Genomic DNA, 27,146 nt, shown 5'->3' with positions numbered 1-27,146 from the left:
ATCTTTGAAGATTTAACTACTATAATTTATAATATACAAAAATTAAAAATTTTATTAAAAATTTAAATAAATTATTATTATTTTTTAAAAATTTACCCTTTATAAAAAATTTATTATAAATTTGGACATGTTTAAATAGTTAAATAAATGAATTTAATTACATATAATTTTTTTCGTAAGTATTATAATTCCAATTTTTTTAATTCGATATAAGTAATTGTGTAACCAAACGATTGTGTTGTTTATAATTTAAATGACTCATTAATCCTATAACATTTTTTTTTAATTTTTTTAATTTTTATTTTTTTTGCCTTTTATACTAAGAAAAAGTAAGACTTGATTTTCCTAATCATTTTTTACAATATAATCAAAAACATATAAAAAAAACGCAAAACTAAAGCTCTGTTTGTTTCGAGGTAAAATATTCTTGTTGGAAATATTTTCTTTTTTTAAGTGAAATATTTTTATTTTTTTACTTTTTGGTGTTTGGCAAATGTCTAGATTTATGTTGAGATCGAGTCCATCAGATGAGCGTGTAAAATAACTTATCAAACACCATAAATTTTTTTTTTTAAAAAAATAAAAATTTACATCCAAATAAATTAGTCTAAATGAATATTGTACGATATATATATATATATATTAAAAAAAAACATAAAAAAGAAAATCAAAAAAACAAACAAATATCTAAAGGTAATCTCTCTTCGCCTTCATGCCTAGTTTTCAACGCTAAACCTCATATTCAGCGCTAGCGAAGGTGAGAAACCACATATCTCTTGTTTCTTTTTGTTACCTTTTTAATCTATCTTTTGTAATATTTCCCATTTTTCTATTTTCCATTTTTTGAGAATTTTTTAATTTTTTGGATTATTTTAATCCTTGTCTGGGGCATTTCTTTGAGTTCAGGACTCTTAGAAATGTATTATTTGCCATCTCGACATTTTTCATTTTTTCGGGCCAGGAGATCCCATGTGGGACCTGCAACCAGTATTTTAGTGCACGAGGATTACTTTTTTTGGGTTTGTTGTATTTCATGCATGATTATTTTTGGCTTAATTACATGGCTATATGTTTAAATGATGGTTGTAATGTGTTTAATATATATATATATATATATATATATATATATATATATATATATATATATATAAGGCATATGGAGATATTATCTTAGTGCTTGGCCCCACTAATCTCGTTTAGCCACTTATAGTGAACAAATGGACATTACATGATCATCTCTTCCTCACGCAGTGCTCTCCCTCACATTTTCTATTTTTTTCTTTTTCCTTTGCCACAGTTGTAAGCTTAGATCTGTACTAAGCTATTGGGAATTTGACCTTGCCACTGAAGGCAAAGTCAACAAGGCCTTCGATTTGATCGGAGCAAAGTTCAGTTTAAAGCACTTTGGATTTTCGGGATTTAAGGGTTTTAGTGGAATTGTTCTTCTATTTGAAGTAGGGGTGTTCTAATGCACTTTTCTTTGAGCTTTGTGCATTATTTCTTGACTATGATGTATAAGCATGCTTGATTATGTTGGAATTTTATTTAATATGAAGTTTTTGTGATATATATATAATTTTTAATGTATCATTTATGTTGAGAATGCCTATGTGCTAATTGTTAAAATGTGAAGAAGCATGCTATGTGAGTTATTTCTTAACTTATGTGTTTAAAATGCTGGTTTGTAATTAGGTGAAAGTATAATGTGCCCTCTAGAGATTTTGTACAAGCATGCTATATTGTTGAATTCGAATGCAATGTGAAAAAATTTATTATTGGCATGATATTGAAAGCATGAAGCATTCATGCATTGCATTGGGCAAGAAAAAGGAAATTTTGTTTTGAAATGAAATAAAAAAAAAAATTGCTTTGGGAAAATGTTTTGATGTTTCACCATAGACGTGGGTAGGATTTTAAAAAATCATTTTGTCATCTTTTTGTACTTAAGTCTCATTTTTGTATAAGCCTATCAAGACATGTACAGCTTGTATATTTTGTGGCCTGTAATTGTAATCATGAATCTTGATAGTGTTTTGATGTAATATATTCAGAGAATAGCTTTTTGATGTATGTAATAGTTATGTTTATATATTTGGAAATGAATAGGGAAATGGTGGATTATTTTTGAGAAGTTTATTGACGTTTATGACTGGGGAATGTTGTACCTTATTGTTGTGAATTTGGGGCAGGTTGTATATCAGGTTTGGCTCACAAACAAGCTCGGTTCATTGAGATTCCAGTTTGCAAATAATAGTATTTCTGGGCTGTCAACCGATCGACGGTGCATTTTCGAGCAGGTCAGAGAGTTGGGATTGTGGTTTGTGTTGTTTCGTCCGGCCGACAACCTCAGTCAGCCGACCGTATCCCTTTTTCCAGCTGACCAACACTGAACCATCAATCAGTTGATAGACCATTTTCTGGAGATCCCGAGAGTATGCATTTTGATGCATTGTTTCGGCTGGCTGACCATTTCAGTTAATCAACCGACCCTTTTGTTTCAGTCGACCGCCATATGGCTGTCAACCAGCCGACACTGTCCCTTCCACTTGCATTTGTATTTCTCCTGTGAAGTTGAAGTTCGGGAACTTGTGGACCTTGGGATAAGGTACGGGTTATGCGTTGACATAGAAAAGGACGGTAATACCCTTAGACGACCTTGAGTTCGATTAAGGACTCGATTAACGATTCGACCCTGTAGGTTCAGGTCGTTACAAATTTGGTATCAGAACAATGAATCGAAAACCATTAGGCCTACCTAGATTTGCATGGGAGGTTGACTTGCATTGTTTATGTGTTAAAGTGCGTAATTGTTTAAGAAGCATGTTTGATTGTTATCTGTTTAAATGTTTAATGTTTTGAAAGACATGCCTATTTTCTTAGTGCTTACATGTTTAAATGTAAGTATATGTAAATGAAATGTGTATGTGAATTGAAAGCATGCTAATTGTGATAAGATGACAAGTCCGAGGTGCATGGTAATGGCAAGTGGTAGGCACGTTTTATGCAGTTTTATTTTAAATGATAATGTGTTAAGTAGCGAGCACGGTTTGTGCAAGCATGTTTTGTATGGTATTGTGATTGGTCAACAGTCGGCTTTTGAATAGAAAAACTACAGAAATTTCGTTCATACCCACATATAACTCACAATTTGCACCTAAATACACACACCTACCTCCACTAGGACAAAGACTTGAGGATCATGATAGACTCCCAAATTCTTTAGAGACTCTTAACATGGTGAAATACAGAAAACATCAGCATCCTACACAAATAACTTTTTAGCAGAGATATCACCTTGCCATGGGACTCACTCCACTCTCCGAATTCATTGGTATCATTCGAATTGAATCATTGGATTGATCTGACTCATGGCGAGCTACCTCCGTTGCCAAACACTCCTTCAATTCCATAACCACATTATCTATGGTTGGCCTTCTGGTGGACGTGCGAGATACACAAGCCATTGCTAATTCTACAACTTTCCAAGCAGAATTAACATCATAATCTTCCTCTAACTTGGGATCAACAATACTTTTAACATCCCCGTTTGCAAGCATGGAACTAACCCATTGAATTATGTGTGTTTTGCCATAACTTTTGGGTGTTGCTGGTTGGCCTGTAATTATCTCCAAGATAACAATTCCAAAGCTATAGACATCACTTTTTTCTGTCAACCTATTTGATGAGAAATACCTGCAAACCAAAATGTATATAACATTTACCTTTCAAAAAATAAAATAAAATAAACATTTATCCCTATCACAACAAAATCATGAAATTATGTTCTCTAGATTCAACGATTGTCTAGTCATCGATTTCGTGTAACAATGTAATTAATTCTTGAAACAAATGATTTCGAAAGATAAACCTTTAAGTACTAGGAAATTAAGGGGTAAAAATACTTACTCAGGGTCAAGGTAACCAGGAGTACCAGCAACAATTGTTGATACATGAGTACCACTTTCAGTTGGGAAAACTCTGGACAGTCCAAAATCAGCAAGTTTGGCTTGGAATTTTTCATTTAATAGGATATTGCTAGACTTCACATCTCTGTGGATTATTGGTGGCTTACAACCATGGTGTAGATATTCCAATCCTTCAATTCCAGTCCACATTTTAGTAGGTAAATTTTAAAAGGAAAATAAGAAGTAAAAGGGGTTTTACTTACTAACCTTGTGCTGCATCTGTCGCTATTTGAAGTCTCTCTTCCCAACTCAAAACATTTTGATTTTTATCTGTGAATATATATAAGCAATTCAAGTCTTTTTGTTAATGACAAGAACTTACAATCATGCATTCTTTTCTAGTCAGAAACATTCTAGTGTGACATTTATACCTGACAGATGCTTTTCCAAGTCTCCATTAGCCATGTACTCATAGATGATTCCCATGTGGGTGCCTTCATTGCAGTACCCAACAAGCGAAGTTAGGCTTTTATGATGAACACTCATAAGAAGTTTGGCCTGCAATAGAAAACCACATTTAGTTTAATTTACTGCATACATTGATGTACTCAAGTTTTCTATAAAGCTATGTTTGCGAGCACCGAATCAGCACTTTGGAATTGGAATTGGAATTGGAATTGGAATTGGAGGATACTTAATTCAAAGCACTAATTCTGTGTTCTCAAAAGCTCATAAATATTCATTTGATATGGAATACTACTGGAAAAACAACATTTTATTGGATTCCATCCTCTAAAAGCAATGGCTAATCAAGCTGTTATTGGAGTTACGCAAATTACCTCCGCTTGGAATTCCTTATACCCTTGAATTGATGATGAAGAAAGCATCTTTACAGCAACTTGAGAATCACCTACATAGCCATGGTATACTGTTCCAAATCCTCCTTTCCCAATAATTCTTTCAAAGTTATTGGTAATACTCATTACCTCCAAGTATGTAAACTCTCGATTCCTTACATCGAAGGAGCCTTCTTTCTGTCTCCTGGCTACTAGGATCATATTAAATTCGATAAAGATAGATTAAATATGGATATTTTTTATTATTGAGAGCTCAATGTTAAGATTTTAACATTTTGATCTTTAAACTGAGAGTAATGGTCCTCATACCTCGTTTTCTCTTTTCAATGATCCATAAGACAGATCCTATTGCAATACAGAGTCCGAACAGTGCAGTGACAGATGCTACTACTGGAATAACGACCTTGTTTTGTGGCTTTTTGCAAGGACTAGACTGACAAGGATTTGTGCTTTCAGTAGCTTGAGTTGAATCGATGCTGTTGTTGATGATAAACATCAAACTAAGAATCAATGAATGCTTATTGTATATGCTATATGTATCAACAGTAGGTACTAAGAAGTCACGATGTAGCAACTTTGAAGTATGGAAATGTTTAATGTTTGACAAGTTCACAAAAATTAAAAGCGACAATGAGGTGCAGTGTATTATTTTTAAAAGGTTTCTGGCATATATGGGGGAGGTGGGATGAAATATTAAATCGTAGATCATTATGAAAAAGTTTTGGTAATTTTGGTTGTGGTTTTGCAAAAAGAGCAAACCTCAATAAGAGCGATCCATTTTCTGACTTTGCAAGGAGTGGTTCTGGAACTGAACCTGTGAAATTGTTTCCTCTCAACTTTCTGCAAAAGGAGAGCAAACGTGATGGCCTGTTTTGTATTCTGTTAAGCTTACAATTCATGTCACAGAGAAAAGTAACTTACAGGACTGTCAAAGAAGCCAATTGAGATAGGAAACTAGGCACCTGCCCTGTTAGTTTATTGTTTGACAAATCCCTGAATTAAACAAAAGGATAAATTTGTTTACTATTTGTCATATAGAAGATTAAATTGGATTTGCATCTTATTAGCAAGTTGGCATCTTATTGGTTCTTGTGAAATTGAAATACTTACAAAGATTGTATCACCATGAGACGGGATATGTTAGGAGAAATCTCCCCTGTCAGCTCACTTGAGGACAAGTTCCTACATTGCAAGTTGAATAATCTTGTGAATATATGGAATTGGATGGAAAATTATTAAGCATGGTTATTTAAAGGCATAGACGTACAAAGATATGATCCTGGGAGGATTGAAACCGTCATTGCTGCAAGTGAGGCCGACCCACAAAAAGGCTACAGGAGCACATGGATCTCCTTGCCAGTTCCTTGTCACTCTATACGTTGACTTGATGCCCAGGATAGCAGAAACTAATAATCAGAGAGATTTAGTACATGAAGAAGAAAAAGCATTATATGCAATACCATTGAAATTTAAGCAGATGTAGGTAAGAACTTACCATCTGTATCATCTGTTTGTAAATGTATAATTGGTCTAGCAATATAAATCTCCATGGCATTGATGATGGGCGGAAGAGTTGAATTTTTTGTTTTGTTGATTGTAATATTGAACTCTGGGAAAGACAGAGGTTTTCCGTTGGAGTTGGACACTGTGCGTGCTGATAAATAATCGGGAACAATAGGTTTGTCCAACACTGATGTCCCATTTACAAAGATGTCGAACTCTCTGGATTGATTAAGCTGAAACACCTCAACTTCAGCAAAGTGCATGTAGACATAAAATTGGTCAGAAGAATTGATAGGATTCCACTGCAAGTTCAATGAGTCGCTGCCATTTTCTGACGTAGTAGCCGTGCTCATGACAGCAAGTGGTAGTTTGAATTGGTTTGAAGCTAGGGAATTCATGGTAGACAAATTTCTTATCATCCTGGGGTTACTCATCAAGGAATTGGGAGTAGGGTTCCATATACGATCATAAGCATCATCTTTGAACCTATATGAGGTACTGGTACCATAATGAGATTTTTATTCAGTAATATAAAGATATCAGATTAATCTTCCAAAAACAATTTGATGTGAAAGATGGCATACCTGGCTAATTCACTTGCTGTTGAACCATAATCAAAACGATCAAAAAAGACTGGTGATCCATCTGCAGTTTCATATACAGAGTCATACAAAGGCCTTAGTTCTAATGCTGATATGAAAGGTGTTCCAAGGCCTTTGTCTAAGAGACAAAGGTATATATAATCACTGGAAAGGATATGTATGATCTCAGTCCACCAAATAGTAGTTGTATCAAGCGATGATATTGTGTCCCAGAAATCAACTCCAAAGTGCAAATCAAATGTTGGTGGGTTATTTTGGTTATCATAGTTTCCATACATGAACCAGGCCCTTATCAAATATTTGCTACCTGTCCCGTTTGCAGGTCTTAGGGTGTAGCAATTTCTGGATCCTTCAGGAAAGCTTCGAACATTCAAGAATTGTTGTTTGAAAGCCTTGAATTCAGGAGATATAGTCTTGCTTACACCAGTGTCTATAAAAGCTGCATCTGAAATATAATGTATTCCGGTTGTCTCATCTGTGTAGCTGGAATCTTCAGATATCCCACAATCCATGCTTATGAAGCCTGAGAAAGAAATGGACAAAAAGGAGAGACCTTATAATTAGCTAAATGTTTAGAGCAACAACAATATATATATATATCATATTGATAGTTACAAAAATGTGTTTACAAACCTGAAGGGTCCTGGGCATCAACCACAACTGCAAGGGCAAAAGCACCAAGAATTAATGCAAAGAGGAAGCATTTTGGCATCCCCGTTCTTCTGCTCAGAGTCTTCATGCTGAAGAGGCAAAGCGTAGAGGATGGTTGATCTTATATTTATATTCCAACTTCATATATATAACAATAGGCTGCTCATGTTGCCAAATAGTATAATAACGTAAAATATTTGTTCTATTCCATCAATCCTACTGAAACCTAAGCTATGATGGTGACATAGATAAACTTTTGGCAATGTGTATACAAGTCAAATTGCGAATCATAATGTTTATTTTAAATGTTCAAATCGTGTGTAGTCTTGTTCATCATGTTACTTAACCTGTAGCAAATATAAGAAAATACATCTGAAAAACATTTTATTTTATTTTATTTTATTTTTTTTTTTTTTTTGGGGGGGTAAGAAATACAAATGAAGTAACGCCCAAGCAAAATTTGAAGTTATTATTATCATTTTTTATTCAAAATTTTTGAAGATGCACATATTAACAAGAATTTAAGTGACTGCCATAGTGTTCAAAATGCAATCGGATTGTTAAGTGACTTGAAGCTCGACAAAATATCAATGTAGAAAAAGGATACTGAAGTTGATAAGGCAAATGCAATTTGAAAGAACAAATATAAGTAAAGGTTGAATCCAAATTTTCTCATAATTACTCGTACCCGTAGCTCAGACTGACTGAGGAACTAAAGGGATTGTGTTCGTTCACATATTAACACTTCAAAACACTACAAGAAATGTGGGCTTTTACGACATAGTATTTACAGAGCTTCTTTATTTTGCCTCGTGATTACCACCATTTACGGAGTTTTTAAAAAGAATCCTCGTAATTGTTACATATTTTCACGAGGATTTAGTAGAATCTTCGTAGAAAATGTTTTTTACGGTGTATTAAAGAGGTCGTGAATATTTAGATATATTTACGGCATATTTGTACACTTTTCACGGGATAAATGTTGCTCGTTGATAAATATTACATTTAAGTCCTTTTTTTTCCCGTAAATAAGCAATAGTACTTACTTTTAAAATATATATAGAAAACAATAAAAAAAACGAACTTAAGTTTTTTTACGGTGTATTATAGACGCCGTGAATAGATTTCACATCTAAGGCGTATTTTTTGCTCCGTAGATAAGCAATACTATTTTTAGCCTTCCCCTCGCGAGAAACTTAGCGCCAGATAAATTATTTTTTTAATTAAAAAATATTATTAAACATAATTAAGTTCTTTTAGGGTGTAGTAAAGACGCCGTGAATAAATTTCACATTTAAGGTGCCTTTTTTGTCTCGTAGATAAGCAATATTTTCCAAATAAAATTTTCCCCGCTGGCGGGAAACTTAGCGCCAAATAGCAAAATAAATGAATTTTTTTTAATAGAAAACATAATTAAAAATTTGACAAAAACGACGTAGTTTTTGTCAATACCTTATATATCATGTCTAAGCCCTTTCTCTCTCTGCTCCCCTTCTTTCACGTTGAAGCTAGCCCTAACTTTCCCTCTATGCTCTCTCTCTTTAGATGAAAAAGATGCAGATGATGTTGTAGATTCCCTATTTGAGTTATCTCTCTGGTTCACCTCTCTATTGGAGCAGTGAAAATCTAATCGAAGCAAAGAAAGACAAATCGAAGACCCCTAGAAAACCCAAGGAAAGCGTTCTTAAATAGAGTTAGTGTGGCGACCTTGTGGGCGGGTGTGTGTAAGCGTGTGCAGGGGGCACCAGTAGGCTACTACACTGGGCGAGCTACAGGGGCACAATCCCACATCGTCTGGGTGTGGATGGGGCAAGTGCTATATGTAGATTCAACACCCTTCTATGACACAACGCGTTTTAAAGCCGTGATGGCCGTGAACCCATCAGAACTCTATAGTTAAGCGTGTTTAACTTGGAATAGTACCAGGATAGGTGATCCCCTGGAAAGTCTCTGGTTTGGGTGAGCCAAAAGCGGATAATATTGTGTCTGGCTAGGGTGAGGGTCGTTACAAATGGTATCAGAGCCTGACCCAGCCAGAAGTGTGGCCAACGAGGACGTTGGGCCCCAAAGGGAGGGTGATTGTGGCGACCTTGTGGGCGGGTGTGTGTGAGCGTGTGCAGGGGGCACCAGTAGGCTACCACACTAGGCGAGTTATAGATGCACAATCCCACATCGTCTGGGTGTGGATGGGGCAAGTGCTATATATAGATTCAACACCCTTCTATGACACAACGCGTTTTAAAGCCATGATGATCGTGAACCCATCAGAACTCTGTAGTTAAGCATGCTTAACTTGGAGTAGTATCAGGATGGGTGACCCCTTGCGAAGTCTCTGGTCTGGGTGAGCTAAAAGCGGATAATATTGTGTCTGGCCAGGGTGAGGGTCGTTACAGTTAGTCTGTCTCTCTTTCACTCACTCACTCTCTCTCTACATATAAATAATTATTTACATCTACATTTTTGCATTATTTATTTATTTGTATATATATTGCTTGAGATTTCTGTGTGCAAATTTGGGTTCGGGTGATTCATTTATTTTTCTGCAGAATCACCAGCTGAGTTTTTTACTGAGAGCAAGAACATTGCTGGGTTTGATAATGTGAGTTTCTTAGCCTCCTGTATAATTTCTGTGGGTTAGAATTTTAATGGTTTTGAGGCTTTTTTTTGGAATTTTTTGTGAAGGGTAATTTTTTTTTTTTTTTTTTTTTTTTTTTCCAGTACTTGTATTAGTTTGTAGCTGAATAATTTTGATATGTACTATCTGTTGCATTAAATATATAATCTCTCATCTGTGATGATGGAAGCATGGTGTTAGTATTAGGAGAGTAATTGGTGAATTTATATCTAGTCTAGTGCCTCGATTGAATTAATTTGATTGGAAAAACTTTTTTGTTGTAAATTTCTGAAATTCTTTTTTTTTTTTTTTTTTTTTGGGGGGGGGGGGGGGATGTGGGGAAGTTAGAAATTTTCCATTTATTTCTCTACGTGGGTGAAAACTAGATAAATATTCGCCTACTAAGAGAATTTGCAAATTTAAATTGTCTGAAGTTGGTTGGTAGATTCAGTGAATCAGGGGTAAAGTCAAATTCCGGATATCTATATAGAAATCTGTTAGTACAAGTTCGTAGCTGTTCTGTTTTCCTTCAATCGTCAATTCTGCAGTTTATTTTGCTTTCAACCAGGGAAATCTCTCTACACTACTGTGAGAGAACTTGTTAAAAATGCTCTTGATTCAGCAGAATCCATATCTGAGCTTCCTGTAGTAGAAGTAACAATGTAAGTGCTTTTCATTTGTGCATATTCCTGCTATGGATATCTGCATGACTTAGGTAGGCAAGCTTTAACATATGAGATAATCAAGCATGTCATTTAATACTTTAGTTTTACTATTTTCAATTCTTTGATGCTTTAGTGAAGAAATTGGAATAAGCAAGTTTAATTCTATGATTGGTCTTGTTGATCGTGAACACGTTGATGAGGAACTTTATGATGATTTCGAGACAGCCAAGGCTCATGAGGTGTGGGCCTTATACCTAAAATAGCCGAACAAGTATACCCACAGCTTCCCATTTTTAGGTGTTATCAAATCCACAATTTTTGTCTTAAAAGTTTTAAAAAATGTGGCAAATTAGTTTTAAAAAATCATCAACAAATGGCTTGAATAGATAAAAATATTTTTATCAGTTGGTCACAGGATTTGTTAGGTTGAAGAAAAAATTTACTGCCATGATAGATTTTGTGATGTATCCATTTATTGTACTCTGTACGTTGCTACACCCCAACCTTGACTGTACAATATATAGTATTGTGGCATTTAATTCGATGGATAGGATTTTCATTGATTGAGCTTTTATTGGTCCACATGATTGATATTAATTACATTTCACCATGGCTAAAGGAAGCAGAAGGGGTGTGTACATATTTAATCACTTATGGATACTTGTATAAACTTTTACTTATTTCTGGAAGCTGTGTGAATATATCTATCATATATAGCACACATATTTCTCATAAACCATGGATAATTTTGATCGACAAGAGTGATTCTGCAAGGACATTCATGGTAATCATCCAATTTATTAGCACCCTTTAGACTAGAGCCAATCACACCTTTACATAATTCTTTGAATTTTAACATTGATTTAATAATTCACATTTGTGAATTATGGCTAGTAGCAGGTTACCTCTTTACTATGTAATCGTTTCACCATTCATCAACTGGCTGCTTGCCCTATTATATTGTCATCAAATATTTGTCCACAATATAGACATGTCACATGGATGAGACCAATAAGCTGAAGGCCCAACAAATTTTAAGAAGAGAGAAAAAATAAATAAAAATCAAACAGGTAGGATCGTATGATCCTCTGATTCAAATCGTAACTTTGACAACCATGTATGTTACTGACTCTTACTAATGTAAAACGTGTTTCAATTTAATGCCCTACTTGTTGAGGATCTCTTAAATCAAATCTTGTATATTTTCAGGTGCAATCACTGGAGCTATAACAACTCCTCTTGATGTCATAAAAACTAGATTAATGGTTCAGGTACAGATAATGGATCTTTTTTCTTACTTTTCTTTCTATCTTAATCTTTTTCATAGAAGGGGAGTAATGCAAATTCTTTCTTCATTTCATCTTTTCAACCTTTGCAGGGGTCAGTAAACCAGTACAAAGGTATATTTGACTGTGTTTGGACTATCATTAGAGAAGAAGGGACTCCTGCTCTTCTAAAGGTATGCTCTTCCATGCTACGCCTTTTATCCCATAAAATGCAATTCAAAGTACAGTAATCATTCTTTGTGTTCTTTTCTCTCGTTGCTCTTTTCAATTTACATGATAGCATGGGAAACTATTAAGAAAAATGTTCTAATTTTGTTAAGATAGATAGCATTTCTAACTTACGGACATTGAGGGTCATATTTGAATAGGAATTGACTTAAATTAAAATTATATAAAACACTCTTAATCAAAAAATCAAAACTAATAGATACATATACAGAAAGAGATTGACGAACCTTAATTTTTTGCTTCAAATTGACGTGTATAGCGGTTTGAAATTCGAAGAAATTATGGATTCAAAATAGGAACCCTAGTTTCTTCATAAAACGAACAAATACAAGCAATCTTTGATGCCTCCCTCAATGAATTGTCAAACTTTGCTTCAAATTAGAGCAAGGATTAGGGTTCTTTTATGGAGATCTTCGTTTCAAAAACTCATGTCTGACAGCTTCAACAACTTGAATAAGTTAGCTTCAAATCAAATCTCATACATCTACACCATATCAAAATAATTTATGAAAATAACACCTAGAACAACCCACACATCTGCACTTTCATACACACATATATGCGTACACGAAAAATAATATCTAAAAAGAAGGCAAAATACCCAAACTCTGCCACACATCTACAACATAAGATCTCATCCACCAACACCATACCAAAGTAAAATAAAACAAGATAATTAAGGACCAAAATCAATAAACTAAAATACGCTCAGAGTGTAGTGAGAGTTATTTCATTACCAACTTACTGTCACACCCCAAAACCATAGGGCGTGATAATAAGGTTAAAACAAAAAAAAATGGAACAACAGTTTCCAGCTTAAGAAAATTCTGCACAGCGGTTCCTCAAAAAAACATAGAAAATTCAATTATTATCGAAATGAAGCAAACTAATTTTTTTAAAAAACTAGACTCAGATGAAAATGTGACCGAGTCACTCCCGGATGCTAGAAAAACACCAAGGAAAACAGTTTTTGGAAGGAAGAAAGCTCTCACAGCTTGTGCTGAAATGGAACCAAGTGCAAAACTTTGGCCTGCTTAGTCTTTTAGAGAGCCAATAAAATTTTGGGGACTTAACCTTTAGAAACTAGACACTTGAAATAATAAAACTAGAAACTTTCATAATTTATTGATTTCGGGAAGGCCGTCAAATTCTTTTCTCAAATTCAGTTTCCAAACTGTGACCAGAAACCAAACAGCAAATGATATAAGATTTTTTAAAAAATATCCACCAATCGAAAAAATATAAAAATTTTGTAAGAGACTTTATACACAAAGGCAAACATATGGTAAAAATTTCATAGCGTTTGAAGTACTAAAACCTCTGATTAAAATTTGTTTCCAAGAAAGTACTAGAGGAAATTTAAAACAGATTTTTTTTTTTTTTTCTTTAAATAAAACCCTCTAACAGAAAATTCAGAGCCTACCCCCATGAACAACTTATATAATACATAGGCATAACAAAGATCTAAAGAGGCTAAGAATATATATATTGCATAAAGTCATCCATAGAAAGATAATTTCAGTCCAAATTTGTACACCCAAAAATAAAGAGTCACAACTCTGATGCCCAGTCACTAAGTACATATGCTACCATTAGCAGGCTATACACAAAACATCTAGATACAGTACCTAGTCCTAAAGAACACATAGCAGAGAGCATGTTGTCATTTTCACTCTAGCACAGCAACCACGACCTTAACATGGTTTCATAAGGCATCAAACATGAACAAAATAGTACTTCAGGCTAATATTTTACACAAAAACACCAAGCACAAGATGCTCCACAAAAGGATCCCATCTATGGGAACTCAAGCTCGGGTCTAGCATTGCCGTCCTGAGCACCAAGACCTGAAAAATAACAAGGGTGAGACAATGCCCAGTAGGAAAGCCTTTAACAAATGCCTCCATGAGGTTTTAACTTTTAGGTACATGATCTGATTAAGCAGAATTATTTTGGCGTAAAATTGATAATATACATCAGTCTACCAACATGCTAAGTTCTGATTGGAAAACAATTTACCTATGTAGAGTTCTAAAATAAAATCATAAGCAATACTTGTATGTAACCAAAACTCAGATCATGACCAAGCATATGTATAATATCTTAGCTAAAATCAAGCATTTGACTACAAGAAAATCATGTACTTGTAACAAGAAAAAATATAATTTTATGGAACATTAAACTGGGAAACGGAACTTTAAAAAAATAACTTTCAAGGCTGCAAGAGTTAAAGAGAATCCCTACCCAATTGAAGGTAACAACTAGAGGTGGTGAGATTAGATGGTGTGTGGGTAAAATGCCTACATTTTTAGCCTTAGTCCAAACCCTTCTTCTTCTTCTTCACTTTCTGTTCTTCTTTCTCTCTGTCAGACAACCCACGGCTAGAAGTTTTCTTTTAGGTTTGGCATGCAACAACTATGAGGGAACTAGTTACAAGTGTAGTGCTAAATAATTAAATGTGTCTCCAAGTTTTGCATATGAATAACACCTACTTCTTGATCCCCTACATGCTGCCACATGCAAACCCACTAAACCACATTCTATTAATATCTCAATACTCCCTCATTTCCAAAAGTAATCACTCAATGGCTCTACCCATTTTATTTATTTCTTTATTTTTATTATTATTTGTTAACAACTAAATTCATCCCATGAGTAAAATAGAAAATTAAATGAAACTCATGACTATAAATTAAATACTAGATCAAAAAATTATATACTAAACAATTAAGGAATTATAAATTGCCAACGAACCGTGCACAACCGATGCATTTAAATAAATTCCAAGCAATTAGGCATGTACTAATATTGAAATGCAACACATGAAATAGGTAGAAAGAAATTTAATCAAAAATCATGTAATTCTGGTCCTAAAATAGGGAAGACTTAATTAACTTTAAGGTTGTCACACTTACTCTTTGAAAAGACCATTTTCTGCCTTTATTCACATTATCATGAATATAGTTAGATATTCTTCTTGCTAGAATTTTGACAATTTTTTTTTATCTTTTGTGATAGGTTAGTAGACAAAATAATTAAGCTATTAGTGATGGATAAAGAAAGGATGCACATGACTTACAGGTTATTATTTGTAGTGGAGTGTGCTTATAAAAGTTAATATTGTCTACATTAATTTAAGTTTAATTAAATGTTAAAGCTTTAATTTTATAGAGTTGATCCAAAGTATTTAGAAGGAGCACGGAGGTTTGCTGATTAGGTGCAAGCGAATGCGGGCCATCCAGAAAAGATTTTATGCCCTTGTAATTGTTGTCTAAATGCAAAGCACCAACACTTCGACATAGTGTTTAGGCATTTATTGGAAAATGGAATGGATCAATCATACACGATCTGGTACTTTCACGTGGAAAATCTGAGTGAATCTCCCTAACATGGAAGTGATGTAAATGATGTTGAAATACCAGCGACGTATCAGATGTATAGAGATATTTTCTTTGATGGTGGTGATGATGTTTCGGATCCAAACTATGAAATAAGAGAGGATGAGTTTAAAAAGAAGTTAGAATATGCTGAGACCCCTTTATTTCCAGAATGCACAAAATATACGGTTATGTCTGCAATTGTTGCCTTATACAAGCACAAAGCAACAACTAATTTATCTGACACTGGTTTTGATGGACTTTTTCAAATGTTTGGGGATATGCTTCCAGAAAATAACAAACTTCCTAAGAGCTTTTATGAAACGAAATTTTTTTTGAAGACATTTGATTTAGGATATGAGAAAATAGATGCTTGTAAGAATGACTGTTGTCTATTTAGAAAAGAGAATAAGCACATGACTAAATGCCCAAAATGTGGTGCTTGGCGGTGGAAAGAGAATGAGCGTACTAAGAAGGTTAAAAATGGTGTCCCAGCTAAGGTGTTGCGGTACTTTCAATAGTACCAAGGTTTAGAAGAATGTTTCGATCCCCTGAAATAGCAAAACAACTAACGTGGCATTCAACTCATAGAAGTGGGGATAGAATGATGCGACATCCGGTTGACACACCTGCATGGCATACGATAGATAAAAAATGGCCTTCTTTTGCATCAGATTCAAGAAATTTAAGATTGGCCTTTCAACTGATGGGTTTAATCCATTTGGTGACCTTAGTTTGGCATATAGTTGTTGGCCAGTAACATTGGTGGTATATAATCTTTCACCACTTGAACTCATGTCTAAAGAAAATATGATGTTGACATTACTAATCCCAGGGCCGAGACAACCGGGGAATGATATAGATGTGTATTTGGAGCCACTTATAGATGATTTGAAAGAGCTATGGGAGAAAGGCGTGGAAATTTATGATGCATTTGCAAAGTCCACTAATTTGAAGGTAATCTTGATGTGGGCAATTAGTGACTTTCCGGCTTTTAGTAACCTCTCTGGTCATGTTACAAAGGGTAAAAAAGCTTGTCCAACATGTAGTGATGACACATGTTCAAGGTGGTTGAATTGTAGCACCAAGATTGTTTACTTGGGTCACCGTCGATGGCTATCTCCTACTCACCCATTTCGAAAAAAGAAGAGTTGGTTTGATGGGAGTGAAGAACATAGGTAGAAGCCTAAAATATTGTCTGGGACTGAAATTCTTCATGCTGTGAAAAATATTAAAAATGATTGGGGTAAAAAAGCGAAGGGAAAATTACATATCAAACCAAAAATTGGAAAGAGGAAACAAAAGACAAAAAAGGATGAAAATGTGGCGTGGAAGAAAAAATCCATATTTTTTGAATTACCATACTGGGAGGTAAGTATTTGTAATAGAAAGTCGTTTATTTTTTATTTTTTTAAATAAAATATTATTTATTTAAGTTTATAATATGTTTTAAAAAAACTATTATTCCATTATTTGTGTTTTAGGTATTACTCGTTCGCCATAACTTAGATGTCATGCATATTGAGAAAAATGTTTGTGAGAGTATTATTGGCACCCGATTGAACATAAAAGGAAAATCAAATGATGGACTCAAGTCTCGTAGGGATTTGGAGGAAATGGGCATCAGGGGGGATTTGCGCCCACAAGATTCAAAATGGAAACATTTCTTGCCACCAGCACATCATACACTTAAGAAGGAAGAAAAACAGCTTTTTTGTAAGCGATTACAACAATTAAAGCTACCAGACGGCTACAGTTCTAACATTGGGACACATATATCATTGGATGAATGCAAGGTTGTAGGTTTGAAATCTCATGATTATCATGTCCTAATGCAAGAATTACTACCGGTAGCGTTACGGGGAATTCTACCAAAGGGTGTAAGGAATGCCATATTTCGCCTATGTGCATATTTGAATGAAGTATGCCAAAGGGTGATTGATAGGAACTCAATGGAAAGATAGGAAAATGAAATTGCTGAGACATTGTGTATGTTAGAAAGATTTTTTCCTCCATCTTTTTTCGACATTATGATTCACTTGACTATTCACATCGCACGCGAAGCTCGTATTTGTGGATCAGTACAATTTCGTTGGATGTACCCATTTGAGAGGTACTAATATCAACTTTTCCTTCTTTTATGTAGTTAGATATTTAATATTATAACATATATATAATTTATTTTGTTTTTATGTGTTTTAGGATGATGAAGGTTTATAAAGGATATGTTAGAAATAGGGCGAGACCTGAAGGATGCATAGCTGAAGGCTATTTGGCTGATGAGTGTGTGAAATTTTATAGTGAGCACATCAAACAAGCTTTTAAAATAGGGTGAGACATTCTCGAAATGAGGATTTTGAAGGTGAGACAATAATAGATGGCAGTCCAATTTCGAAGGGAATTTTGAAAGTCATGTCGAATGACATGTTACAGATTGCTCATCGTTATGTCTTGTTCAATAATGCAGAGGTGGAACCGTACACAGGGTTAGTATGATATCTTCAGGACTTATTAATTTGTTATAAAAATAACAATGAAAACTTACCTATAGTGTTTGCCTCACAAAAAACATTTGGAGGAGCTTAAACAGATGGACAGGTATCTCATAAGGAATGCAAGCACATTACAAAAAAAACATATGGAGACCTTTTGTTTGTGGTTTGCAAATGAAATTAGTGCAGCTGGTAGTGATGTGTCTGATATACTTATGTCTCTTGCAAATGGGCCTAGAAGAGAAGTCATTTCACATTCGGGATATATTGTTAATGGACAACGATTTCACACCAAGGATGTGGAGAGAAGCACACAAGATAGTGGTGTTTCGCTTGAAGCGGAAACTATATGTCAATCTAGTGCAAGAGATACAAATCAAGTTCTAGGAAAAGTATCTTACTATGGTGTTTTAAAAGATATACTTTTGTTACATTACCACACATTTAAAGTGCCAATCTTTGATGGTGAGTGGGCAAACATTAGAAATGGCATCAAAGTTGAAGATGGATTTGTATTAGTTAACCTTCATGAAGGTCAAAGTCAGTTTCAAAGTGATCCCTTTATTCTTGCTTCACAGGCTAAGCAAGTTTTTTATTCAAGGGAAGATGAAACATCTAATTGGTATGTTGTACTTAAAGCGCCGCCAAGAGGTTTTAATGACTTGGAGTCTTTCGAAGAAAATAGTTGTGTCTTCTGTGCCATTAGATGTATCAAGATTGGACTCAAATGATGATGATGATGGCAATGAAGAGTATGTGCGGTTGGATTGTGAGGGCATGACCGTGTAGATGTATTAAGATTTTACTGGAAGTCATTTTATTTTATTTTATTTTGGGACTTTGTTTATGTAATAGCCTTTTACTGTCTTATGTTACATAAATCAGGTTTTTTGCATTCTATTGTAGTGCTTTATGACATGTCTTCTTGTAACTTCACACCTCACTCACTCTTTTTATCTTTTAAATACTACTCCATATAGGCTTTACTTTTGTTTAAATAACTTGTACACATGTTTTGTGGGTCTATCTGAAGTGTAGAACACCCTCAATATCATCTATATTTGCAAGAACATATATGTATTTTTTATATTTAAACATTCTTATGCATCTTGTATTGTCTGGACCCTGAGTTCTATCACCAATACACTGATATGCAGGGGAAAAATGATATGTAATGTTATGCTTGAAATATCTATGGCTTGAAATACTTTGTTTATTTTTTTTCCTGGAACTTTTTGATTTTAAAAATAGGTCATTCTCATTATAAGAGCAAAGGAGTACGAATTAAAGAGGGAAAAAGATAGATAAATTTCAGCATGCGTGGTCCCGCAGAAGTAAGTAATTAATATATCGATTTTAAATTATAATTTTGTTGCCTCGTATTAAATTTTAATGGTTTTTCTTATTTTCTTATCTTGCATATGTTCTCATATAAAGTCCTCTAAAGTAGGTGCAAAAAGAGGACTAAGAGAGAGGAATTGTATTGTGGCTGCATTAAGGACTTCGAGAAATGAGGGAATTACTATATCAGATGGAGATTCAAACTCTCCCCATACACAGTTAGGTGGACAATCTAGAGGTTCTAGCGGGGTTCCAATCGATTATGATAGTGGAAGCACCTCGGCAAATGATGCTTCAATAACTCCCTCTACTCACAAGGGTCCTCATAAGGGTAGAGGTCCATCAATATTAGCAAATGCAGTAGTAAATGATAACGAGTCACCACTTCCGATTGAATTTAATGAAAGAGGGCAACCAATTGGTGAGAATAGTCTAAAAAATTCTACTAGCATTGGAATAATAGCACGACAGAATGTTCTAATTAGCTCAAAAAAGTGGAAAGAGGCTTCAGCTGAGAAAGAAAGACTCATATGGACATCTATAAAGGTATGTTCTTTTCTTTCATTTTATGTGATATATTTGTTTCATTATAGGTATTTGACCTAAGATTCAATTTTAGAATTATAATTGAAATAAAAGTGATGACCAATTTTAATAGCACACACCACCATTCATAATTGGACCTAAGCCATTAATGATAGGAAATTTTCCCAAAAACTACTGATTGTTTGATTTTTACACTAAATGTAGCAAAAATTTGAAGTCCCTGATTTTCATAAAAAGGATGCTTTTAGAAGAATGGGAAAGAGTTGGGGTGATTATAGAACACGCCTTACAACCAACATATATAAGTCAAATGAAGATACAGAGGATATTGATTCATTAAAGCCTGACAGTATACAATCAATCGATGAGTGGCAACAGTTTGTGAGTAATCGACTTTCTGATGACCACAAAGTAAGTAAAATATTGATCAAATTATTTTCTCTAATAACTTTCTTCTTTAGAAATTAGTAATTATATTATTTGTTTATAGCGAAAGAGAGAAAAATCTCAAGAATTGCGAAAGAAGCAAAAGATGCCTCACACAACAAGTCGTAACGGGTATGCTCGTCTAGAGGACGAAATGGTAAGTAGAACTAATTATTCCATCTTTCTTTTCTTCTTTCATTCCATGAATGGATCTTGTTGTTTGATTTTGTACATGTATCAGACATATTTTGTATCGATATTTTGTATTTAATCATGTGCTTTGGAAGCTAAATTGTGCATTATTAGTGGAAATTTCAGCTCAAAGTATACAACACAGGAAATCTTAGCTTCAATTCTCTACACCAATAGGGATACAACTTTCAAACCACAATGCAGCTTCTCTTGATGCTCAAAATAGATTCCCATAGTCTTGTCTTAGCCTTTTCTGTTTTAGGGGCACTTCACTAATTCTGTGGCTGGTCCTTCTTGAAACTAGCTTCCACAGCTTACAATCATCATATAACACATGCTTCAATTACCACAACTCTGTTTTTAACAAGTTAGTAATAAGTCACAACCCAAACCAAGCTTCACAATTATTTTCTGCAGCAGTGATGTTCTTAGGGACAGAATTGTAAATTTGCTGTGGTACATCTCAGTTCTGGATTCTCCCATTCATATAATATCAAACTAGAGGTGCTCAGATGAAAATTATGTCAACTACACTCAGGTATGACAGTCACACCACTCACAGCAGGCCATTAAATTTAAATAAAACCTGATTTGTTAAGTCTATTAGGCCTGAAACTATAAAAGGTTATTTTTCTGATATGTAGTTTAGATTGTACAACTCTGTATCATCATTATAAGCATGATCAAGCAACAATAATGCATGTAACATAAAGATGTATCACTTTTAAGTTCACATACAGCTGCAATGCATCAGAAATTAAATATAGAGCAGGTTTGAGATCTGAGAATTGATACCAGCTCTAGAGTTGTTGTTTTTGTGGCTTCCTGCAGATGTAAATCACCAACTTATACTTGCTCAGCCCTTGTCTCAGCTCCAAAAAAGACCCTCAGCACTCTTTGATTATCTTCGAGACCCTCATTTTATACTCTCAGCCCTCTTTGATTATCTTTGAGACCCTCATTTTATACTGAATTTAGGGTTGAATTTCAGCTTAAATGATCATTTAAAATCTCTGTAAACCTCTCTTATTCTTTGGTCTTGAGTCCTCTTTAGCACAGCCTCTCAAATGTAGCTCAAATAGAGCTGAGAACACACATTTTTGTCCTCTTTAGCACAGCCTCTCTTGTAATCGCTGCAGCACTTATCTATGTGTGTAAGTATTTGAAAAAAAATTTATTAGCAAATTTTACACAAATATTATACTAACTTGTATAATATTAACATGTTCTATTATCTATACACAAATATTGTTCCTGTGTAGAGAAAAAAAACTGATGCACCTGACTCTATAACAAGGGTTGATGTATGGATCGAAGGTCACATGAGGAAGGGTGGGAAACCTTTGAACGATGTGACAAAAGAAGCAGTGGTAATATATCTTTCCTACCTATCTTATATTTTTTAAAATTCCATTTATAAACATGCTTAAAAGCATAACAACAAACATGTTTAAAATATGGAATTTCAGAAACAAATGAAAGAGTACACCAAAACCCAACCTAAAGGCACAAGCTCTCTTCGAGATGATGGAGTCACTCATGTACTTGGTCCAGAACGTAAAGGCCGAGTTAGAGGCCTTGGTTTTGGAGCAACTATCTCTAAAATTGAGGCAAATGGTTTCCAAAGGGTGTAAACAAAAAGGGTAGAAGAAATAGTTGAACAAAGAGTCGAACAAATCAAACATGAAATGAGAAATGAGATTATGAATGAGATGAAAGCCTTGTTGGTAAGTGTTACAACAATTTATATACGTATTATTTTCTGCCTATATAGCATTTGAATTTAATGTACTAGTTTTTTTAATCCAAGTTTTTATTAATTGTAGTCCCAAAATGCTAGCGCTGGTTCTCAGCCTAATGCTATGCCAAGTCCTATTATAGAAGATCTACAAGGTTTAAAATGTGAGTTGTTACACTGGAATGGGTCAGGTGTAGTTATTGCAAAGGCTGAGATAGCAGCAATGGATCCCAATGCGTTAGAAGATCATTTTCTAATTGGTCCAGATTGTTGGAAAGTATGGATTGATGATATCTTGGTCGACGACTGTCCTTTGTATCGAGCAAGCCTAAATGGAAATTTTTATCTTCGTGCTGCTAACACAAGCTCGGTTGTATGGCTTAAGAAATATGTGAAAATTATTCAGGTCAATTAGTTATTCATTAACTTATTATTATATTTCTTAAATTAGTCATACGATCTGATTTTTTATGTATTTGTTTGCATTACATTTTTAAAATATTTTTTTATAGACAGGATTGATTATCACCAGTTCATTAGGAGCAGAAGAATCAGAATTTCTATGATTCCAGTCTACAACAAAGGTCAAATACTAAGCTTCTTTTATGATTGCACAATTTTAATGCATTTTATACTCATACTTAGGGGGTCACGTGCCTTTAAGTGACCAATATTGCGGTGTATCTTGAACTTTATTGCCTTATTGGTACATCGGCCCGTGTGGAGGCCATTAAATTTTATTTCTTGTTTTAAAATGTTGAAAGCATAGGATTATGGGATCATCGTATGTGGAGGTTTTGATTGATTATTGTGGAGGAGAAGTTGTTGATGTCATGAGATTTTTCTTGGATCGATTACGTGTTCAATTTTATTAATTGATGATTTAAAAATATGATAAGAACTTCATTTATACCATCTTTCCACTCCATCCGAATTTGACAAAGCCAAATGCAAACACAAAGCCGCCAACAAACAACCACCACTGAGAATAGTATGAGAATAGTAAGTTGTGAGTCATCATATTTAAGAGTCAAAAAAGTCGTGTGTTGAATGAAGAAATCACAAAGGATAAAAATTATTGATGGGAAGGAGATTTCTTCAAAACTTTGGGCCCCCACAAAACAAACACAAATGCACCTTTCCTTTTCTATATAGAATGACAGCAATATGTATATATCAAAAGAGTTAAAACTAGGTCATGAAACATTTGATTTATTATTCTATGTGAAGATATCCGTTATCATTTAATTCAGAAAAAAAAATTATATATTGACATTTGATGAAAATAGGATGTACTTGTGATGAAAATGTTAAAAGATCACTAACCATTGGTTTTTATATGTTGAACTGTACCCAATGTTAAACCGGTAACTTCACAATGTAGCTTCAAAATAGACCTTTACTTGTTTCCCCCAACCTAGGTATCTTCAAAAACACTTGCTCAAAAGAATAGCACAATGATAGGAGCAAGATAAAACAGTTTCTCTTCACAAAGGCTTAAATCCCAAAATTGAGGTTAGACAAGTCTTTTCACAATGCAGCTCCTGTTCAGGTCTTTAATTAACTCCCACAGCCTTGTATCATCAAATTATACTTGCTTGATTGTTTAGAACACTTTACATAGCAAGTTACAGCAATAGGCACACATAAGCAGGCTTAATCCCACAAAAACCTAGCTTTTAAGCTTTCAAGGGCAACTTTGTGATTTAAGCTTAGGAACACCTCACAGTCCACTCCCCTAGTCTTTAATAGGCTAGATACACTTAAGCTTAGGAACACCTCACAGTTCACTTCCCTAGTCTTTAATAGGCTAGATACACTTGCTTAGGTATTAATAACCAATTAACAAGCAAGGTATATTCCAATGCAAGGTACAACAGCATCTTCAGTGTTAAAACACTGAATTTCAGTTTTAAAAAGAAAACATATATAAATTAAACTACCAACAAACTGAGATGTAGTGTTCATGAATTTCAGATTTGCTCATAGTCATGAGATAAAAAGACTACATATTATGATATTGTAGTGTTCATGAATATAAATGTCAATACCCCTTTCAAAGCCAAGTTAATCATTTTTCTGCTTAGATATTATTTATTGCCCATGCAAGATAAAATGCATGCTAAGAGTTCTAAAGCAACAATATATACATGATTGCTGATACCAGAAATGCAGTAATCTTGAGATTTCAGGATCTCTCTAGGAAAGCAATTAGATTGATTTACACATGAGGGAAAGAGATAAATTAACGATGCAAATTCGACAATTTTACAGTTATTCTTAATTCTAGATCAGTCCTAGTCTATAGTTTGCATCTAAGCAGGGAATACCGTTAACAAGAATATAAACATCCGGCACTCCTTTCAAACCCCTCAAAAGGGAAGGAGAGAGAGAGAGAGAGATTAACGGCATGAATCTGACCATTACACCATACCACTTCCCTTCCTCCACATGCACAAACGTTTCACTATATACCTTTGTATTTGGATAGGGTAAGGGTTATTACAAATGCTCATTATTGTGTCAGGTAGGGTGAGTCCCAAGTAAAGGACATAAAAAGCGGCTAAAATCGCCATAAAGAAGCCGGCAAAAGAGGAATGAATTGGGGTCTAATGGAGAGAAAGCTTAGATCTGTTTCTTCCCTCGAGGTTAGGCCAAATTGCAGGCAATACCTTTAACGTTTTAGAAATTATAGATTCCTCCCTCAAAGTTGGCTCCGTTATAACAGATTTTAGCTTTGTGTTCTATTTTATAAAATTTACAGAGATAAGATAGAAGCCAAAAGAAGAAAGGAAGATAAATAATTTGTGTTCTTTTGTTTGATACTTGAAAGAGAGAAATTGGAGAAATAAATAAATAAAAAGAATAAAGAAGGGAATAAAAAGGGAAGTAAGTGTGGAGGGTGGTTTAAAATTTTGCTTGCATTGTTGAGACTAATTATGGATAGTGTGTATTTTATATAGAAGTTGATAAAATATTCACTGGTTGGAGAAGATCTCTAACCAATCCATTACAATTACACATATCGCCAGTCTCAAACTGGGTTAGGGTCATGGGGCTGGCAATTGTCATAACAACCTCATTAGCTTAGATGCAAGTCATGTGTGGTGTGTCCATAGAAGGTCCACTTTCCTAAACCAAACTTCAACTTGTCAAGATGTTGGTGGGTTGGTTTGGTGGCTAAGAACTAGTCGCTGCATATATGCCATAAAAATGATACGGGTCATTATGGATAGTGTGTATTTTATATAGAAGTTGATAAAATATTCACTGGTAATTGTCATAACAACCTCATTAGCTTAGATGTAAGTCATGTGTGATGTGTCCATAGAAGGTCCACTTTCCTAAACCAAACTCCAACTTGTCAAGATGTTGGTGGGTTGGTTTGGTGGCTAAGAACTAGCTGCTGCATATATGCCATAAAAATGATACGGGTCATCATCTTTCTTTCTCCAAGCAAATAGTGTGTGTGTATGTATATATATATATATGAATATAGTATAGAATAAAAAATAAAATAAGAGGAGAGGTTTTGGAGCAACGAAGCCTTCCGAAGAATAACTGCAACAACCAAAATTGAAAGAGGGGTTCACCCAATCAATGTACCTACTATGTCACTAGACCTTTTTAATGTAAAAAGATTGAATCTTTGAAAGAAAATGAGAGTTCTGAGTTAAACATATTCAAGTTCCCTTTGACGTACAGTAGAGTGTTTTAATGAGAAAAGATTGAATCTTTGATTGAAAAAACCTCAATCAAGGTACCTGTTATATCACTGGACCTTTTCAATTCTAAAAGATTGAATCTTTGAAAGAAATTGAGAGTTTTGAATTAAACTTATTCGAGTTCCCTTTGACGTCCTAAAGAAGTCCACTCCCCTAGTCTTCAATAGGCTAGATACACTTGCTTAGGTATTAATAACCAATTAACAAGCAAGGTATATTCCAATGCAAGGTTACAACAACATCTTCAGTGTTAGAACACTGAATTTCAGTTTTAAAAAGAAAACATATATAAATTAAACTACCAACAAACTGAGATAATATATATATATATATATATATATATATATATATATTTGTATTCAAAGTTTCAGATTTGCTCATAATCGTTGCACCAAAAACCTACAATGTTTCCGATTTGTTTCAGAATGTTTCAGATTTGTTCATAATCATGAGATAAAGCGACTACATATTATGATATTGTAGTGTTCATGAATATAAAGAGATTATGATATTGTCTGTTCTCATACATCCTTGTAAAAATCTAGTATTCAATTAAGGAAAATTATCTGCTTCAAATATAAAAGCAGATCTAAGGAAAAAATTCTTAGCAAAATGTTTGTGTTTGATTCATAAAATGATAATCTTGTTATTTCCTTTTTTATTAGCATTCTGAATTTAAGACTTGTGTGATACAGTTACTTTCTTGGATTTTGCAGCTACTTCCTTGGATTTTGTAGCTACTTCCTTGGATTTTGTACAATGAGCTGGTTTTTTGACAAGTGCAGACTGAAACTCAAGTGCTAGAAGGTTTATCAATTTTTCAACAGAAGTGTTAAGAAATTGATGATTTTCTTGACAAATGGATGTACTTTCTATTTTGGAACATTGATAAATGATGAATTGTAAAAATGTTTTAACTCTTTTGATATATTTAATGGGATATGTATGTTTTTTGAATTGAAATGAATTATAGCTGAAAGTGATGTAAATTATAGGTA

General features: G+C 34.1%; 1 protein-coding gene and 1 long non-coding RNA gene across 2 annotated transcripts; one reads left to right on the top strand and one right to left on the bottom strand.

Annotated features, from left to right (window-relative positions):
- Positions 1-3,290: 3,290 nt before the first annotated feature.
- Positions 3,291-7,606, bottom strand: LOC132281250 (probable LRR receptor-like serine/threonine-protein kinase At1g05700). The gene is made up of 13 exons (XM_059782972.1): positions 7,501-7,606; positions 6,850-7,390; positions 6,258-6,763; positions 6,030-6,168; positions 5,873-5,944; positions 5,684-5,755; positions 5,522-5,602; positions 5,072-5,238; positions 4,745-4,953; positions 4,337-4,463; positions 4,173-4,235; positions 3,907-4,096; positions 3,291-3,693 (listed from the first exon to the last, which is right to left on the bottom strand). Exons 1-13 carry the CDS (start codon positions 7,604-7,606, stop codon positions 3,291-3,293), a joined length of 2,676 nt encoding a protein of 891 aa, XP_059638955.1.
- A 4,609-nt stretch (positions 7,607-12,215) lies between these two features.
- On the top strand, positions 12,216-26,885 carry LOC132285334 (uncharacterized). The gene is made up of 3 exons (XR_009472510.1): positions 12,216-12,256; positions 22,940-23,007; positions 26,865-26,885. It is a non-coding gene; the product is annotated as an uncharacterized LOC132285334 (long non-coding RNA).
- The last annotated feature ends 261 nt before the right edge of the window (positions 26,886-27,146 follow it).

Source organism: Cornus florida, unplaced genomic scaffold (genome assembly GCF_030987335.1).
Source record: "Cornus florida cultivar Cherokee Brave unplaced genomic scaffold, ASM3098733v1 CherokeeBrave_3.0.0_Hap2_Chr11, whole genome shotgun sequence".
Taxonomy (NCBI): domain Eukaryota; kingdom Viridiplantae; phylum Streptophyta; class Magnoliopsida; order Cornales; family Cornaceae; genus Cornus; species Cornus florida.
The sequence above is the reverse complement of the archived record's forward strand: the minus strand, read 5'-3'. Positions and strand labels throughout refer to the sequence as shown.